Source organism: Nanorana parkeri, unplaced genomic scaffold (genome assembly GCF_000935625.1).
Source record: "Nanorana parkeri isolate BGI_ZX_2015 unplaced genomic scaffold, ASM93562v1 scaffold70, whole genome shotgun sequence".
In the NCBI taxonomy this organism is placed as follows: Eukaryota; Metazoa; Chordata; class Amphibia; order Anura; family Dicroglossidae; genus Nanorana; species Nanorana parkeri.
Window position 1 is genome coordinate 915,237 of NW_017306338.1, and position 19,230 is coordinate 934,466.

A 19,230-nucleotide genomic window follows, 5' to 3' on the forward strand; every position below is an offset into this window, starting at 1 on the left:
CCCCACACCTGCTCCTCCTTACTACATCTCCCCGCGTCCCTGTGCCAATCGTGGATGTGGGCGGGCGGTGAGTGTGAGGCGGGAAGGAGGTGCGGCGTGTAGAGCATGGATGCGGGCGGATCTGGCAGCGGTGAGCGTGAGTTGGGGAGGAGGTGCGGCGTGCAGCGTTTGTGGACCCGTGAACAGGGCCAACTGATCGGAAGCCGATTAATCGATTATTGAAAAAGTTGACAACTTTTTCAATAATCGATTATAATCGATTATGTCGATTAGTTGTTGCAGCCCTACTCTGTGGGAAATAATTTCATCCCAGCACCCGACAGATGCTGGGATTGTCCACTAAGCTGTGCAGCTCAGTGTAAAAGGTAAACAGTTTGCAATAAGAAGGTTAGTATCCTATCTTGCAGAGAGAGATGGTATGCATCTTCTCTCTGACCTCAATGTTTGGGCTGATGTCACTGCAGTGATTTCTAACTATAGGGGGATCTCGTGAATGACCATACTTCACAAATGGTGAAATGAGAAACTCTGAAGTGCATGCCAAGACAGGTGCTTAAATTGGACAGCACTACGTCGAAACTAAAGTCAGCACATCTCTCGCCTGTTAAGATATATTTGAACCCATGATTTCTGTTAAAGCCATTAAAAATGCAGCCATATACCAATCTGTTGCAAAAACGGGTCACCCTAACTAGGTGATAACTGGATTAACAGGTGATAATGTGATTCCCTGATGTGCAATATCAATGTGCATGGTTAACAAACAAAAAAAGTGAGCAGATGTTGGTGTTCATATATTCCCAAAATTGTTACACAAAATGACTTCTAACAAAACACATAGTGGACAAATTTCCTGTTACTGCACTTTACAACATAGAGCATACATTAATGTAAGATCACCAGGAGAGCAAATGGGATGCCGTAGACTGGTATATGATCAACAAAATCAAATGTTAACTGCCTGTGCCTGGGGTAATTTTATAGGCTTGGGGTTCCTTAAAGCTGTGCTTGTCCAAATGGCCTTCTACCTGCAATTCATAGATACAATTTTGGCCCTATGTGTACTGATGATTGTGACGCTGTCTGAACTGGTATGCATTTGTAGCGGGACATGCAGGGGTGCCCCTATCTCCTTACATTTTAGCAGTGGAGTACCTGCCCAGTTCCATCCAACAATGCCACACAATAAGTGACCATAGCTTAATGAGCATCATAAGATGGGGTTATATGCCTATATTTCCCATAACGTCTTCCAGGACAGCATCACGAGAGATGGAATCTCCTCCCCCACACACAGGAAACACGTCACTTAATCTGTTTAAAAGACCCTCCTCTCCTCCACTCCCTCAGTCTTTTGTGTTTCCTCAGTCAATATGCATCAAACCCACGTCTCCTACGCAAATTTGCTAAATTTGGGGCTTTAAGCCATTTTAAAATAAACCGTATTAAATCTGAAGCCTTACATGTTTCATTTTAGGCAGTGGAGATGGGATTTCTTCAAACACATGTCCCATCACTTGGAAGTCTACATCCATTTAAATACTTGGGTATGCAGATCCCATCTGACCTGTTCCATTTATTTAAATTGATTTGACTTTACTGTGTACTCTTATGAATTGCATAAGATGGACAGAAACTAAACACTCCTGGTTCAGAAGAGCCTGTGTAAAATGGACATCCTACCACACTTTTTTTATACATGTTCCAGACTATACATATATCTATACCTTTCTGCTCCTTTAGACACTTGTGCTCCAGTCTACTGTGCTACGTTTGGGCTGACAAAAACCTACTTTGGGGCTGACAAAAACCCTGGATCAGATACAATATCTTGACTAGACGCAGACAACCTTGATCTCAGTTATTAAAGATTTGTTTCTGTGCATATTTTTAATCATTTTGGGCACGCATAAATTAAGCATTTGGTATTAGGGCTATATCCCTAACCCTTTCACTTCCCATCTGTGAACAGATAAAGAACTGTATATTACTTTTTTGCCTCCCCCTCTGCTCTGCATCTGGCTTTCTTTTTGAATAAGACCTCCATCTTCACCAATGTTGGGCCATTAACCCCAATACTAGGGAGCCTTGTATTTCAGACAGGGTCTCGTACATCAGGGCTTCTTAATTTAAAAGTTACCAAACTGTCTGTCTCGGTCTGATATTCCACACATCGCACTGGGCCTTAGGCCCCTTATGGACTTTATTCCTAGCTTTCTGAGCCAAGATCTTTTCTTCCTTATCACAAATTGGGCACCTTTTTTATGCTTCCCTTCATAGAAGTTTTTTTTTGGCCTGCAGGTAGCTCTCACCCTTAAAATCCTTTGTAGAATGGACAAACTCATATCGTCTCGTTACTTTATCAACTTCTGTTTGCACTGTACCCATCTTGACTGTACTTCATTGCTAACTGGGACTGTGACCTTGGATGTCCGTTACTGGTGAAGTCGCACAATCTTTCACTTTGGCCTACAAAATGTGACTGGCTCCTGTCAAGATGAGAGCAACAAAATACCCACTGGGTATATCCAAATAGACAAATTATTTCCATCGAAAATTGAACCCATTTTGGAAGTGCAACATAGAGGTTTGTACAATGCTACACAGGTGGTGGAGTTGCCTGTGAACAAACAATTTCTGGCAGTACATTTTTAGTATCTATCCAGCTGCGTGGAATACCTGCTCCTTCATTGCACACTGATTTTTCCTGTAGACTGTGGTGGGAAACTTATCGGAATGCCTGTGTGAAAAGAGCCTTGCGCAATTCAAAGCTGCAAAAATCCAATCCAAAATATTTATTTTTGCAAGAAACAATTGCCAGTAGAAAGCCTCGTCTATTACAAAAAATGTAATTTTGTTCCCCCATGGTCCTTATGTGTGTGATAAAGTAGCCACCACTCCAAGCTTGCTCCTGTGATGGGCTACAATCTTGATAAAAAAATTGGTAAACTCAATATGAGTTTGTAGTCTATCACGGGAATGAGCTTGGAGCGATGGCTACTTTACAACAGACATGGGTACCATGGGGAACAGAAGTAGCCACCCTCCAGAAGGAAGGACCGTGTCTGCACCAATTCAGAGATTAATAGGTTTGAGATCTGGTGGTTGTTTGACAAGTCAAAAACCGTACCCACCCTACTACCTTTCGGGTTACTTTATCGGATAGTTTTTGCATAGCTTAAAAATATTCTTCAGATATTTGGTGTGTGTCTAAGTAGAAATGGGACACCGGTGTTCTGTCAAACTCCAACTCCTCAAGCTCTCAAAACGACCTGACTTCCGGTTTACTTAGAAGTAAGAGGTTTGGCCGAGAAGGCTGTACTGCACGTGCGTCACCTGGTGCTTGCAGCCATATTCAGTGTGGCAACTCTGATTAATAACGTGCTGGATTAGTCTGACCCTTGTTCATTATAATACTTTATTGCTGTGTAGTATGTGTATAGGGAAATTCCGTGGGTGGCCCACTTGCAGTACAGCCTTCTCGGCCAAACCTCTTCTAAGTAAACCGGAAGTCAGGCCATTGGAGATCTCGACAAGTTGGAACTTTCGATGGAACACTCCAAATGCGTCTGTCTATTGATGTAGATGCAGCATATCACATAAGTGCAACTTTTCGGGGTCTCGCAGGATCACCTTCCTCAGGCAGAACATGATATGCTGCGTCTGTGTCAATAAATAGACGCATTTAATCTGCATTTGGAGTGCCAGTGTCCCATATCTACTTGTGAATGTAACAGTTGCCATCCATTGACCACCGCTGCACCAACCAGCTCTTTTTGGATTAAGTGGTCAGGAGTGCGATGGGTTCATGGACTTTTACTGTATAATGGTCTATTCCTAGTAAAATGATGTGCTAAAACGCACGGGGTCTGTGTTTAGTGCATGGCACCACATGCTGGTGCGTTGCCATTGATTCTCAATGGCACTCCAAAGCACAATTTCGTTTTCCACGACTATATTAAATAGGCTGTGTATGTATGTATACAGTATTCTGTTTTGCGACAGCAGTCATAAGAAATATGTGGAGGCTGCCATGTTTCCTGGCCCTCTGCCTTCTGGCATGCCTCCTTTTTTATTTATTTTTTAAGCGTAGACAATCTGAAAACGATTATGTTTGATGCGTGTAAATAAAGTGAATCGTTGAATCCAGAGATTGTAAGGACAGAGCAGTATGTACTCCACTAAAGGGAAGCTGCAGTGTGCGTCCCCTCTTGTGCACGGTCCCAGCACACGCTGCGCGCCCACGCGTCACCAGTGCGCGCTCCCGCTTCGTACGCTCGGTCCCAGTATCTCTGGCTCGCTCTCCTCAGCCTCGGTGTCGCTTCTCGGACCGAACTAAACGGCGTCTTCCCTTGTTTGTCACCGGTGTTGTGACAGCGAAAGCGACCCGGTAGAGCAGCGGTGTCCGACCGAGCGACCCTTGTCACCTCGCCGTCACTGGTAGCCGAGGCCCCGACACACTCGGTGGCTTCCTCCCTCCCCTGACCCGATTCCGTCCGTGGAGGGTCCCACACCCGAAGCAAATATTCCGGAGAAAAAGAGACTCCCGGAGAGGACAGCAGCGGAGATGGAGGCGGTGGGGCCCGGTAAGTGCTGCTATGAGGAAGGGCGAGGCTTTGGCCAGCTCCGTGGGGGTATGTAGGCCTCACCTGGGGCAGGTTGAAGCAGGAGGTGAGGATAATGGAGGAGAAGGTGGCGGTGTGCGGGGCTTAGACGGGGGGGGGTTGGATTTGTCCCCCCATTATTTGTGTACCCCCCTCCCCTGTCCGGCCGGGAGGCGGAGGCGTTCACGTAGAATTATCGGTGCCTTGTGAAGTGTGGAAGGATCGGTGGTTGTATGCACGAGCACAGGCGTTCTGTGATCACCATTTAAAGGTCTTCCTATCAGGTCGGGGCGCTCTGCAGGCGAGGTGCCTTTTTTGTTTTTGCTGCCAGGTAAACATTTGCATGTGAGTGCACATCAAGTTAAGCCCGGGGAGGGGATCTTCTTGTATGCTAATTCTTCTTTTCAAAGTTTAAAGGGTACGTCCAGGAATGTAAACCCCCAACAATGAACTTCTCATCTGCTCAATACCATCCAAGGCATTTTGTTGGATCTGTGTGATGAAGGCAAAATACTTCATCCTCCCTGGAATGGCCCTCCTTTACCATCATGTCTTGAATTGTCTTGTGATTGTAATGTCTTCCTTATATTGTAAAGCGCTGTGCAAACTGTTGGCGCTATATAGATCCTGTATAAAAATAATCCATGTCTGTCTTTTTGCGGTCTACAGTTTTGGCTCAATTGGGCTTTTCAGCCCTGTTTTTAGAGGCATAGTCCAGCTTTTGGCCAAAAAAATAAAGGCACACATATTGAGTGCACATTTTCTTTTTTGTGTTGGAGCCTGCAAACCATTGCATCTACACTAAGTGGATGACTGGTGCAATGCTCTGACTCCTGCAGATTGTTCTGCCCACCCCCTTTCTAAGGGACAGTGATGCACTATATGAACAAAAGTATTGGGGCACCTGCCTTTACACGCACATGAACTTCAATGGCATGCCAGTCTTAGTCCGTAGCGGTCAATACTGAGTTGGCCCACCTATTGCAGCTATAACAGCTTCAAATCTTCTGGGAAGGCGTCCACAAGGTTTAGGAATGTGTCTATGGGAAAGTTTGACCATTTGTGAGGTCAGGTACCGATGTTGGACGAGAAGCCCTGGCTCGCAGTCTCCGCTTTAATTAATCACAAAGGTGTTCTATCGGGTTGAGGTCAGGACTCTGAGCAGGCCAGTCAAGTTCCTCCAACCCAAACTCGCTCATCCATGTCTTATGGACCTTGCTTTATGCACTGGTGTGCAGTCATGTTGGAACAGGAAGGGGTCATCTCCAAACTGTTCCCACAAAGTTGGGAGTCTTGGTATGCTGATGCCTTAAGAGTTCCCTTCACTGGAACTAAGGGGCCAAGCCCAACCCCTGAAAAACAACCCCACACCATAATCCCCCCTCCACCAAACATACACTTGGCACAATGCAGTCAGGCAAGTACCGTTCTCCTGGCAACCGCCAAACCCAGACACGTCCATCGGGTTGCCAGACAGAGAAGCGTGATTCGTCACTCCAGAGAACACGTCTCCACTTCTCTAGACTCCAGTGGCGGCGTGTTTTACACCACTGCATCCCACGCTTTGCATTGCACTTGGTGATGTAAGGCTTGGATGCAGCTGCTCAGTCATGGAACCCATTCCATGAAACTCTCTACGTACTGTTGTTGTGCCAATCTGAGTTTGGAGGTCTGTAGCTATTGACTCTGCAGACAGTTGGCGACTTCTGCGCACTGTGCGCTTCAGCATGTGCTGATCCCTCTCTGTCATTTTGCGTGGCCTACCACTTCGTGGCTGAGTTGCACGCGCACCCCCCCCCCCCCCCCCCTGCTGTGGTGGCTGATGGGACTTGTAGCCTCTTCACAGAACCTTGGGCGGAGCAGCACAAAAGTCAAATGACAGGATTCTTAGGGAAGGAGGAGCCCATGATTCAGCTAAGGGGGGGGCAGCTATGTGACCATGTTTTCAGGTTACAACCTGAATATGGTGTACCAAGTAAAGTTGGCCTGTAACCTCAGATCATGCATACAGTACAGAGGGTAAAGTTTTACAAATGTTCGGTTTTCTGGTAAGTAATTAGATCAATTTGACGCTCGTTTTTCAACCAAAGTGACAAAAATCAAGGAGCAGGATCCATCATTCCCCACAGTGCCCAGAAGCCCAGCATTATGTGTAGGTGATGGCATCCTGCAAGTAAGATTTTTATAGTTTGCAGAGCCCTCCACAGATAACGTACAGCTTTTTAATGATTTACACACCCAGTGCAGTATGCAAGGCATCATTTTTCCTGTCCTTTGACTTTAAAGTTGGCCATATTCAGTTTTTTAGTGGGACTAAACCAAAAAAATTTTTTATTTCCCTAGCCACACTTAACAGTTGAATGAATCCCAGTGATGAATGTGCCTGAGGGGGGGGCACACTGCCCAAATTTAGGCTGAATCTCAGAAAATAAAAGCTGTTGGTGGTGCTGGCATCCCACAAGGCCCCCCTCCCCGTGAGGCTGAACAAGAGAAACTCTAGTTTTTATGCTGGTTGGAAATGTTGGCTTAAAAAATAAAACTATAGCAGCCACCACACTGAAGGACTGCTGAGTTGCACAATACATTGTTGTTCTTGGGTTTAGTTGTGCTTTACCTCAAATCTCCTTCTCCCCTTCTAGGGCACAGCGCAGAACGTTTTATCTTACCCTGCTCCTGCAGGGAGATGTAGGATAAATAGCTTCTTGTGATATCACTAGGCTGGTAAAATTCTTTATTGGGCAGCAGCTTAATGACTTGGGCACATCCCCAGAACTACATTTCCTAAGAGCCCTGTCCCTATACCCAGTATGTGGGCAGGTTATTTAGAAGTCATATCAGCAGAATTGTTCTTCATAAAAATAATTCTATGCATGAGAGGTATGTATGCATGTGGAGAGGGGTGGGAATTGGACTTCTGTAGTCCAGCAGAAGGCTGACAACACGGGGTGGAAATTTTGGTCCTGCAGAGGCACTCTTATCAGCCTCAGCTCACACCAACTTAGAGCGCACTTGATTTTGGGCAGATCAATGTGTCTTTTCTTTGTTTTTTTTGTTTTACTTGCAGTGTTAAAGGAGTAACACATGAAAACATTTGTGTCCCCCCCCACCCCCACCCCACTTAACATGGCTTAAGCTGCCCATACACTATACAAATTTAGGCCGGTTCATGAGGAACAGATTTGCACAGTGGGTACTGCTGGTGGCACCCTTTTGGCTGGCATCCCTCGATCAGCTGATTGAAGGAGCCAGTTGGAAAATCTTTGAACGAACAGAGCTGGCAGCCAATGAGCTGCTGGCACTGTTCGGGCATTCTGACAGTGAGAGTACATTGGAGACTGGGGGGATTCCTTAACCAATGCTTATAAGCATTGATGGAGGAATTTGTTATATTTTCTTCATTCAGCCCACAGGTTGAACAATTAAAATATTAGTGCATCGCCAGCCTTAGAATGAGTGTGTAGATATTTCATACACATATATGTACTTTTTTGTGCCTCCTACATTCGAAGGTGAAATGGAATGCAGGGGGTGTATCTTGGTGATTCATCCATTGCTCATTTTGTTCACACAGGTTGCTGAAGAAAGTGCTAAAGATCTGTTAAACCGGATCTTTACCCTTATCTTAAAGATAACAAAGGCACAATTAGAAATGTTAAATGACAATCTACAAGCAGATACTTTTAGATAATTTCTGGCTTTTTATCCTTTGTATACCTTATTTCTCTTTTCCTCCCCATTCTTCTCATGGTGGCCATTTTCCTGTTTCACACCGTCCTGTTCAGTGAGAGTGCACTGTGATGACGCATGTTCGTGCACATTCGCTGATGTATTTTCCAAGGTTTTCTGCGTGATTTTAATGGGTGCCTGCACGTGCTGGAAAGACGTTTGTGACGCAAGTTCTGCTACATGTGTCCCACATTTTCCAGGCAACTTTGAGGTGCCATTAACTATTAATGGCACCACTAGCCTGTTGTGCATTTGACTGCATAAAAGCATGCATTTTCCCACGTTTGTTGCACGTTTACCGAACTCGGTGGTGTTAATGGGGTCTTAGGGCAGATGAATTCACCTGTTCACTTCCTGGAACTCGATCTGCTTCCTGGTAGATGTGACAGTGCACATTATCTGAGAGGGAAAATTGCCTTTTCCTGAAATCTTGTAAGATTTTTCAGTTTACCGATGAGATTTCCCAGGAAGGCACTGGTAATGTAGACTTCCCACAATGTATCTCTTGAGGACAGGGCTATATCACTAGAGCCTCACTCAATTAGGAAGTGGGAAAAATGGTAATTGTAAATAAAAGCAGCAAAACAATTGTTTAATGAATGGAAGATTTCATATCCGCATGCAGAGACTTGAAAGGGGGTAAAGGGCCACTTTAAATTTGTAATTGCAGTACTGCCTTGAAGTTGGCAGTTGTCTTTTTGCTATCAGTGCTTTGTATGCATGGAAATGGTGCAACTTCCAAACCATACATTATTGTGAAAGCAAAGGAAAATGATAGTTAAAGCAGAACTCAAATCACATCTGCATGCAGCTCTGAATACTGATTTTAAATCTTACATTTGTTTAAAATATACACTGAGTGGCCAGTTTATTATGACCGCCTGACGTTTGTGGGCAAATTGGCTATAATTGGCTAGAGGGCCAGACCATTATAAATAGGGAAGCAGGTTGTTTACCACGACAGTAGAAGTGATTTTTTTCCTGAAGGTATGGGTAAACAACGCAATATAACAGCCTTTGAACATGGGATGATTGTTGGCGCTCGGAGCGAGTATCAGCAAAACAGCAGAATTCGTTAAATGTTCAAGAGGGGCTCATTATTAAAGTGTTTAAATACTGGACCACATGTCAGCCGAAAATCTGGGTCTGAACATGCGAATTGTGGCAGTCAGCGACTAGTCAATGTTAAGGCAGAACGGAGAGTGGCAAGACTGGTACAAGACAACAGAAGGGCAACAGTGCAGTGTCAGATTCCTCGCATCACCTTTCAACATGTCGTGGAGTTATCTCGTGGCCCAACGAAGTACTGATGGGGTGGTCATAATAATCTGGCCACTTGGTATATCGGCCTTGTGGTCACGGGTCTCCCCTCTGTGTGGCCCTGTGTTGCGGTCCTCTTCATGGCCGGTCACCTTGCTGTGTAGGCAGGGGGGTTCCCTTTCTTCAGATTCCAGGGCTTCTTTGTCCACGCAAACTCTGGGGTGGAAGAGATTTTTTTTTTACTTACAATAATTATTTTTATAATTCCTGGTCCCCTGGTCATTAGTGATGTCATTAGTGATGTAATCTGTGCCACAGCAATGCATCCTGTGAAGATTGCATCAGCAGTGCATTGCTGAGAAATCTCATCTGTAGTTTCACAAGATCTCAGGGAAAGGCATTTTCCCCAGTCATCTTCCAGGACAGCCATCGAGATATAGGCTCCGCCTGCCTGCAACAGGAAACACATCAACCACATTAAATAAATAGACTCCTCCTTCCATCCCAAGTCAGTTTTTTTGTGTTTCCGCCGGCTACACAGGGACATCGTAATGTTTGTTATTTTTAGGGCTCATGTTTGTTTGCCTTTGGGCTGAGCCTTACCCTGCTAGGCATTGGGACCTACTCCAGGCTTACCTGCTGCAGTGCCTACAGGGATTCCCTATCGGACCCCCACCCGATTTCTGGCCAAGGTTCCCTTCCATCACTCAGGGAAGGCAACCATCCTCCTGCACGTGAGTAGGCACCAGATGGTGGCCCCCCCTGGTGTACAGCAGTGGCAAGGTGTAATAACCTGGAGTGTGCTTGTGTCCTATTGTGGACAACTGTCTGGTGACAACAGGGGCAGCAGGAAGAGGTGTACGGGGAGGCTGGAGGCAATCCAGGGGTCCCGGATACCTCTGCAGCATACAGAGCACTTACCTGATGGTAGGGGGAGCAGTGCAGTCAGCGACAGCATGGGGGTGTTGACCTCGCGCGAAGAGCTGCATCGTCTTCTTGGCTGGTTGCTGGATTCTCTGCTTAGGCTGTGATTATGGCGGGTGACGTCACTGGGGGCGCCGTCGCCTCGTGTAGCACGCGCCGCGTCGTCGGCTGCGGTGACGCGCTTCCGGTGCGCCACTTCCGGTTTCGGCTCAGCTTCGCGCCGGAGACATAAGGAGCTGGAAGGGGACAGTAGTACAGCTCCTAGATAGACAGAGACGCCACTCGGCCACGACTAACTGGGCACAGTCCGCTCAGCAGCTGTACACCATAGCCGACCTAGACCACATACGGCCGGTGGGGACGTCAGGAGCGGGCCCATAGCGTGGTCGGCAGTGAGCTACAGAATGCCCACAGAGGCCGGACCGGGTGCAGCTGCTCCAGATCTGGGAGAGCATGGCACTGGCGCTAAGGTAGGCGAGTTTTTTTTTGGAAATGCTCCCCTACCCTTTACCCTGCTTGTGTTGGGGGCCTGTTCAGGACAAGCGGGGTAGTGTTTTGAAACATGGTTTGCATGGGGGCAGGGCACTGGCTAATGGCTGCACTCTTGTCTTACACAGGTCAAAGCCATGGAGGATAAGCCCCTCGCAGAAGCTGGTTGCTCGCGCCCAAAAGGGAAGAAGTGTGCCTCTTGCTTTGCAAAAATGTCAGCTTCATGGTCCAAACCCTTGTGCAAAGTGTGTTTAGAGAAAATAGTTGCAAAAGAGTCAGCCGGAATGTTTAAAGGGCTTTTGGACTCTATGAGAGAGGAAATGGTTAATACATTTCAGTCTTTCAGGTCGGCGCTCCAGACCCCAGTGAGTCCCCTAGTGGAGACTAGTTTACCAGGTACTTCGGGGGCAGGTAGCTCTACGGGATATGCAGAGAGCATGGTGAGCAAGCAAGCGCCCAGTGTATCCTCGGGATCTCAGGATGAGTCACAGGATCACGATGAGTCGGAGGGGGAGTTGCGTAGCAGTTCAGCTACGAAATTCCTTTTCCCATCATGTGAGACAGATGAGCTATTGAAAGCCATTGGGGATACTCTGGATATTAAGGAAGAGTCCACTGAGCTTTCGGTGCATGACAAACTATATAAGGGGCTCCAGACAAAGAAAGGACGCACTTTCCCGGTCCACAAATCACTCTCGGACATGATCCAAGTGGAGTGGCAGCACCCAGAAAAGAGAATGTTTTTTTCTGCTGGTCATAAACGCAGGTTCCCCTTTGCGGAGGAAGATGCAGGTCTGTGGGACAAATGTCCTAAGATAGATGCCTCTTTAGCGAAAGTCTCTAAGAAGACCGACCTGTCTTTTGAGGATATGGGGGCTTTGAAAGACCCAATGGACAGGAAAGCGGAGGCTTTGCTCAGGAAAGGATGGGAATCGGCGAGTGCTGGGTTCAAACCTGGTCTGGCAATTACTTGTGTGGCCAGGACCTTGGGGGTGTGGCTGAATCAGCTACAAACCCACCTGGAGTCTGGTACGGAACATGACCAGTTACTAGGTTCCCTCCCGGTACTGAGCAAGGCTGCCGCTTATATTGCGGACGCCTCGGCTGAAGCAGTCAGGTATTCTGCTCGGACTACAGCTTTGATCAACTCCTCCAGGAGAGCGTTGTGGCTCAAAACTTGGTCTGGGGATGCAGCTTCTAAAGCGAGGCTGTGCGGGTTGCCTTTTAAAGGTGACTTGCTCTTTGGCCAAGAGCTGGAGGCAGTGCTGGATAGGTCTGCAGATAAGAAGAAAGGCTTCCCACTGCCGCCCAAGCAGCAGGGGAAGAAGTTTTTTCGTGGCCAAAGGGGGCAGAATTTCCGCAAAGAAAAGAGGGGCTTCTATGGCAAGAAGCAGGACCAATCTAAACCATGGGCTTTTAACAAAGGGAAGTCTAAAGGCAGTTTCCTCTTTAACCCCCCGCAGCAGCCCAATAAATCGCAATGACCGGTTGCTCAGGGTGGGAGGAAGATTGGGGGAATTCTTCCCACTCTGGGGGAAGCTGACCAGCAACAAATACATTTTGGAGCTGGTATTGCACGGCTACAAAATAGAGCTGACGGAGCGACCCCCGTCGAGGCTTCTGATTACTTCCCTGTCCAAAGACCGGAGGAGATCGGAGGCAATGACGGGGGCCCTTCAGGAGCTGTGGGACCAGGGAGTCATTATGAGAGTGCCGGCTTCGGAGGAGAACAGGGGGTTTTACTCACACATCTTCTCCAGGATAAAGCCTTCGGGGAAATGCAGACTGATTCTCAATCTGCAGCCTCTCAACAAAGTGGTACTATACAAGAGGTTCCGTATGGAATCGATCTTTTCAATCCGAGAGTTGCTGGCCCCAGGGTCGTTCCTAGCGACTATAGATTTGCGCGACGCATATTTCCACATAGCGGTGAGACAATCGTCACAATATCTACTACGGTTTGCAGTAAGGGGTCCGGCAGGCGTCCTGCACTTCCAGTACAGGGCTCTGCCATTTGGCCTCTCCTCGGCACCTCGAATTTTTACCAAGGTGCTGGCAGAGGCTCTGGCACCTCTGAGGTTAAGGGGTGTAGGGGTTATTCCATATTTGGACGACCTTTTGTTCTTTGCCCCGTCAGAGCTGGTGCTCCAACAAAAACTGGAGCTGGCTATACTGCACTTGGAGAGTTTGGGTTGGTTGGTGAACAGGGAGAAGTCACAACTGGTCCCCGCACAGAGAGTGAAGTTCCTGGGTTATTGGATCGATACCCGGGACATGACCATTACACTGCCAGAAGACAAAGTGTCGCTCTTGGTAGAGGAGTCGCTGAGACTCCAGTTACAGAGTACAGCTTCAGTCCGCTCGGTAATGAGAATGGTCGGTCTCATGACGTCGACCATCCCAGCGGTCACCTGGGCACAATTCCACTCACGGCCGTTACAAAATTGGCTGTTGAGGGTGTGGGGAAGTCGACTTCAGGACTTAGACAAGGGGGTCCGCATCACAGAGGAAATCAAGCATTCACTACTGTGGTGGATAGAGTGTCGGAACCTCTCAGTCGGCAGACTTTGGTCTCAGCCAACACCACTTGTGGTCACGACAGATGCCAGTGCCTGGGGTTGGGGTGCTCACTGCCGGGAGTACATTTGGCAGGCAGCCTGGGAGCAGGGGAGCCGCCTCAAGTCGTCGAACTGGAGAGAGCTAAAGGCGATAGAGCTAGCCCTCTGCCAGTTCCGAGAGACGTTAGCCGGGCACCATGTAGCCGTGGCCTCGGACAACGCCGCGGCAGTGGCCTACATAAACAGGCAGGGGGGCACGCGCTCGCACGGCCTCATGCAGTTGGCGACGAATATTCTAACTTGGGCAGAGCACACCCTCCTCTCGCTGACGGCGAGGCATATCAAGGGCAGCCTGAACGAGTTGGCAGATTCACTCAGCAGGACGGAGCTGCACAGGTCAGAGTGGTCTCTGAACGCAGGAACGTTTGCATGGATCACCAGCTTGTGGGGCTGTCCCGAGGTAGACCTCTTCGCAACAGCCGACAACAGGCAGGTGGAACAATTTTTTTCGCTCACCAGGGACGACGGAGCCCTAGGGGTGGACGCTTTGGTGCACCCCTGGAGCTTCAGTCTAGGTTACGCATTTCCCCCACTGCAGTTAATCCCGAATGTGCTTCGGAAGCTCAGGGGCGAACGGATGACGTTGATTCTCATAGCGCCATGTTGGCAGAAGCGGCCGTGGTTCACAACCCTCCTGGAGTTATGTGTGGCAGGGCCTCTGCTTCTTCCGCCAGCGGCGGATTTGTTGATGCAGGGCCCGGTGAGCCACCCGCAGGTCCATGCTTTAAATTTAGCAGCATGGCTACTGAAAGGGAGGTGTTAATCAGCAGAGGGTTATCCGCACGGGTGGTGACTACTCTGCTGCACAGTCGAAAGCCGGTGACATCTGCGATCTACCTGAAGGTGTGGAGAGTGTTTTCCAGCTGGTACAGCAGTCAGGGTAGGCCTGAGGTGGCCACAGTGCCATTGGTGTTGGATTTCCTGCAGGGCGGTTTGGACAAAGGGCTTTCCTGTAGTACTCTGAAAGTGCAGGTTTCTGCATTGTCTAATTTCGTGGACATTAGATTGGCGGAGGAGCCGCTCATCAGACGATTTATCCGAGCAGTAGGCAGAATGAGACCCCCGAAGAGTAAGGGGGTGCCAAACTGGGATCTCTCGGTGGTGCTACAAGGGTTTCTCAAACAGCCTTTTGAGCCCCTGGGGGGGTGTTCCATCCAGCAACTGACGTTAAAGACGGCCCTATTGGTAGCGTTGGTTTCCGCACGAAGGGTAAGCGAGATTCAGGCATTTTCTATTACCGACCCCTACTGCACCATCCTGGCAGATCGGATTATTTTACGACCAGACCCGGCGTTCTTGCCGAAGGTGGTTTCCACCTTCCACAGGACTCAAGAGGTGGTCATTCCGTCATTTGCCACTAACCCGGCCTCTGCTAGAGAACGGGAGTGGCAGGGTATAGATGTGCGACGGTGTGTCTTGGAGTACCTCCAAGTCACAAAACCTTGGCGGCAGTCGTCCCGCCTCTTTGTTACGTTTGGGGGCCCCACTAGGGGGAACAGGGCCACTAAAAGCACTATTGCCAGGTGGATTAAAATGGCCATAACTGACACCTACAAAGCACAGGGCTTGGTGCTGCCAGGTTCGCTCACGGCACACTCGACTCGAGCATGGGCTACGTCCTGGGCAGAGCAAGCAGGGGCTACTCCAGAACAGATCTGCAGAGCAGCCACGTGGTCCAGCTTCCAGACATTCGTCAGGCACTACAGGCTGGACCTTATGACTCAACAAGACCAGGCATTTGGCAGGAAAGTCCTGCAAGCTGTGGTCCCACCCTGGGAGATAAGATTTGTCCTCACTGATCCTCTCGATGGCTGTCCTGGAAGATGACTGGGGAAAACATGAGTTGATTACCTGATAACTCTGTTTCCAGGAATCTTCCAGGACAGCCAGTTCCCGCCCTTGGTGTGTATCCAGGTGGCATCCGAGGTTGGATGAAGGAGGGGATACTTTTGTGCATGGGGTAGCCTTCGGTCCTAGAGGTTACTGACTTGGGATGGAAGGAGGAGTCTATTTATTTAATGTGGTTGATGTGTTTCCTGTTGCAGGCAGGCGGAGCCTATATCTCGATGGCTGTCCTGGAAGATTCCTGGAAACAGAGTTATCAGGTAATCAACTCATGTTTTCCTCCCCTGACATGATTTGCATGGTCACATGTGCCAGAGTTCCAGGAAGTAAAGGGAGATGGTCATCTGCCCTTGGTTAAAACGGCCACTGTGAGAAGCATGGGGAGGAAAAATATTAGACGTGCACCAAAATGGAAATTTCTAAACAAACTAAATTAAAAAAAATTGTCAGGCCGAAATCGAAAATGTTTTTTTATTTAAATTTTTTTCAAATGTTTAAAATTTGTATTCATTTTTTTAATTAAATATTACATTTTCTTACTTTTAGGGGCTTCATGGAAATATTAGGGGTATAAACAGACCCCTGATTTATTTTAAAATAGAAAAAGAGATTGAGGACACGAAGTCCTCAATCTCTTTTTCTGTATCCCCTGTTATCAATGAACAGGAATCCTCTATACTGAGTGTTCCTGTTCATTGACAACATTAGGACATAGTATGTTTACTATAACTACAATCATGAATGAACAGGAGGTGATGTAGATCACTTCCATTCATTCGTAATTGAGGATACAGTAAACATACTATGTCAATTATCTACACACACTCATCGCTTTATGTTTGTAACTTGCTCTCCATCCTGACACCTGTCACAGGAGGCTGAGCGAGCGGTGCCGGGAGGAGAGCTCAGCCTCCTGTGACACCGCGGGCTGTCTCCACCCACACACCGCTCTGCCGGACTGTGATAGGAGGCTGAGCGGTCTGGGAGGAGAGACGCTGGCCGCTCACAGCGGTCTCCTCCCGCAGCGCTTGGCCGGCTGTGGGTTTCTGTCTCAGCTGAGGGGACACAGAGCAGCGCCCAGCAAGGAGGAAAGAAACCAGGGATGCGCCGATGTATCGGCAGGAAAATGCGATTTTTTTTTTTTTGGCCGATATGTTTCGGCGGCTGATAAATTGGTGCATCCCTAAAAAATATCTATTTGTAGATTGCCATTACTAAACACTTGTGTCTTTGTTGTAATTTCAAAGATATGGGTAAAGTTCCTCTTTTAATGATGGCGAAGGCTGCATAATGCAAAAGGAGAGCTCATTGTGGGGTTGGGGGTGTTCACATGTCTTATGAATGGCTGTGATCTGTTGTCAGCCACTGATCACAGCTATTCATTAATCAGAGTCTTGGGGACCCTTCTACTAGATCATAATTGCTGAAGCGACTATATTTGTAGCAGAAGAAAGTGAATGGTCATTGTTAAGCTGGCCACACACCTTACAATCATCGCAAGACTTCTGTAAGGTCCTTAAAAAAGGTACGATCTGCCCACCTTGGACAGGCAGATCGCACTTGTGATAATCGCAAGCCCGCCCCGCTGAGGGGCGGGCTTCCGATGACCTCAATGCTGAACAGGCCCGTGCGGCAATTATCTTACGAGCATGCCACAAACCAGCCGAAAATCGTACGATTCTCGGCTGGTTTTCAAATATGTTTAAGGCAAAAGTCGTGCGACCATACAGTAGAAACGGTTGCACGCCTTCCACACCTTGCGATTATCGTACGATCGCGGCATTTCCTGCGATTATCGTACGATCATCGCAAGGTGTGTGGCCACCTTAAGGGTTAGTAAGCTGGCCAGCTGCAAGCAGTTCAGTTCCACTGTGACATTTTTTATATTGGTGGCAGTAAAAAGGTTAAAAAGCTCAGTATAGAGATATTGGAGATGTCATCGCTGGTGCATGCTCACTTAGGCTCCGTTCACACAGAGCATTTTTGGAGCATTTGCCACCTGCCCAAAGCAAGAATGTGCATATTGGGTATCAGACATCTGATATGCGCATGCTTGTTTTAGATAAGTGATACGCCAGTAGTTAAAACTAGCCTAACACCAGTTTATAACAGCACCTTGGTATGTCACTTTCTGGCAGTTGGTATAAACTTTGTTGTCTTGAAGAGCTCCCAGTCCCCCAGCTTACTAACCCTATCCAGTTTGGTATTCTGTTCTGGGCACCACTAAGTCTTCTAAAGTCAAGTTTCTAGACACCACCCACCAACAAAGTGAGCATTTTAGGTGCTTCTATTAAAGGTTAGTGCCAGTTTATTCCTTATATGCTGACACGCTTACTGTAAGGAAGGAAGTGTATGACCAACTTGGAGCACAAAGCTTAAACATAGAACAATGTTAGGTGGCATGGTACTACCAACTTTTATTTTTTGTGTTCTGGTTTCTTTTAGAGTGAAACTCTAGCCAAATAGCTAAACATACAGTTTGGATGTGTAAATGAAGTTTCACATGTGAAAACATTTGTAATTATTTGAGCTACTCTTGTGACAGGGGTGTGGGAACCACACTGCATAGCTGTGGCTTATATTTCGATTTATTTTTGCTGCCGTTTCTGGTTAAGCTTCCATTCTGCTTTGTTGGACATTGAATGAGTTATTTGAGTTCTCCATTCATGCAAGATGTTTGAGGCCACCAATGGAACCTTTATACGATGGTTGGATCTAGTTGGCCTTGGGCACACGGATTACCAGTGGCTCCATGAACAGCACCATTCTGCTCAGCTTATCATTGGGGAGGGGAGGAGATGTGTATTGTTGGCAAGCTCTAAAGCTGCCCAGGTTTTTTTTAAAACCTACCTGTGTTTTGCTCATACAGGGCAAAGAAACGGTTTTGCTTTATGGCATGTTCACAAAATTTTCTGGACCCGATCTGGTCTGGAAAATGGTGTGAACCTGCCTACAGTTCCAATGCATTTCAGACCAGACAAAGACGTGCAGTGTTTTTCTGGTCTGGAACGGACTATGCTGGTGTGAACAGAGGCCAGAAATAGCAGGGATACCTTTAGGAGGCATTTTGGGACCGGAAACAATCCTGGTCTGGTGATTCCGGATGTAGTGTGAATGGGCCCTCAATCCCTCTCCTTAGCACCATTTTTTGACTTTCCTTTGATCCCAGCAGCTGATTAGGGGGGCAAAGAAAATATCTGCTACTTTGGGTATGAAGGGGCATGCAATTCACTAAATGTTACAGTTCTGGACCAATTACCACTGCTGTACTATTTCTGATTTTAAGCTGCAACTGGAGCGATGGAACAACTATGGTCTCATGCAGACGGGACAATCGTGTAAAATGTGGCATTTCCCCGCTTGGGGAGCCACATGTGCTGGTTATAGCTGCCCGTAGATCTAAATACAAACGTATGCCCTAAATGCCAGTTTGTATTCTGGGCATAGGCTTGTATGCTTGCGCAAGTTTACAAACACACTGGCGTATACTTGCCATACAGCCATGGGGGGCTGTACGCAGCACTTGTGGCTTCCTGTATGGCCCTATGTTTGCATAATGCCTTACACCAGATGACTTCTCCTGTTTGCAGCAGCTGGGGCGAAGCTTAGGTGAGAATATGCTTTTTGGAAGGAGGTGAGGAATTGACGTTGGTTTATGTCAAGGCAAAAGAACTCACTGGACACTTTAAAACTTTTCCACTGCTCATTAAAGCAATTAGCTAATCGGCTAATCCCATGACAGCACCTCTCATGCATGTAGACCT

General features: G+C 47.6%; 1 protein-coding gene across 1 annotated transcript in view; it reads left to right on the top strand.

Moving 5' to 3' along the window:
* The first annotated feature begins 4,244 nt into the window (after window positions 1–4,244).
* Window positions 4,245–19,230, top strand: part of AGO4 (argonaute 4, RISC catalytic component) — a 49,607-nt gene continuing 34,621 nt past the window's right edge. The window contains exon 1 of the mRNA XM_018576590.1: window positions 4,245–4,586. Coding sequence (XP_018432092.1) covers window positions 4,568–4,586 — 19 coding nt within the window. The 5' untranslated portion in view covers window positions 4,245–4,567. The remainder of the gene's footprint in view (window positions 4,587–19,230) is intronic.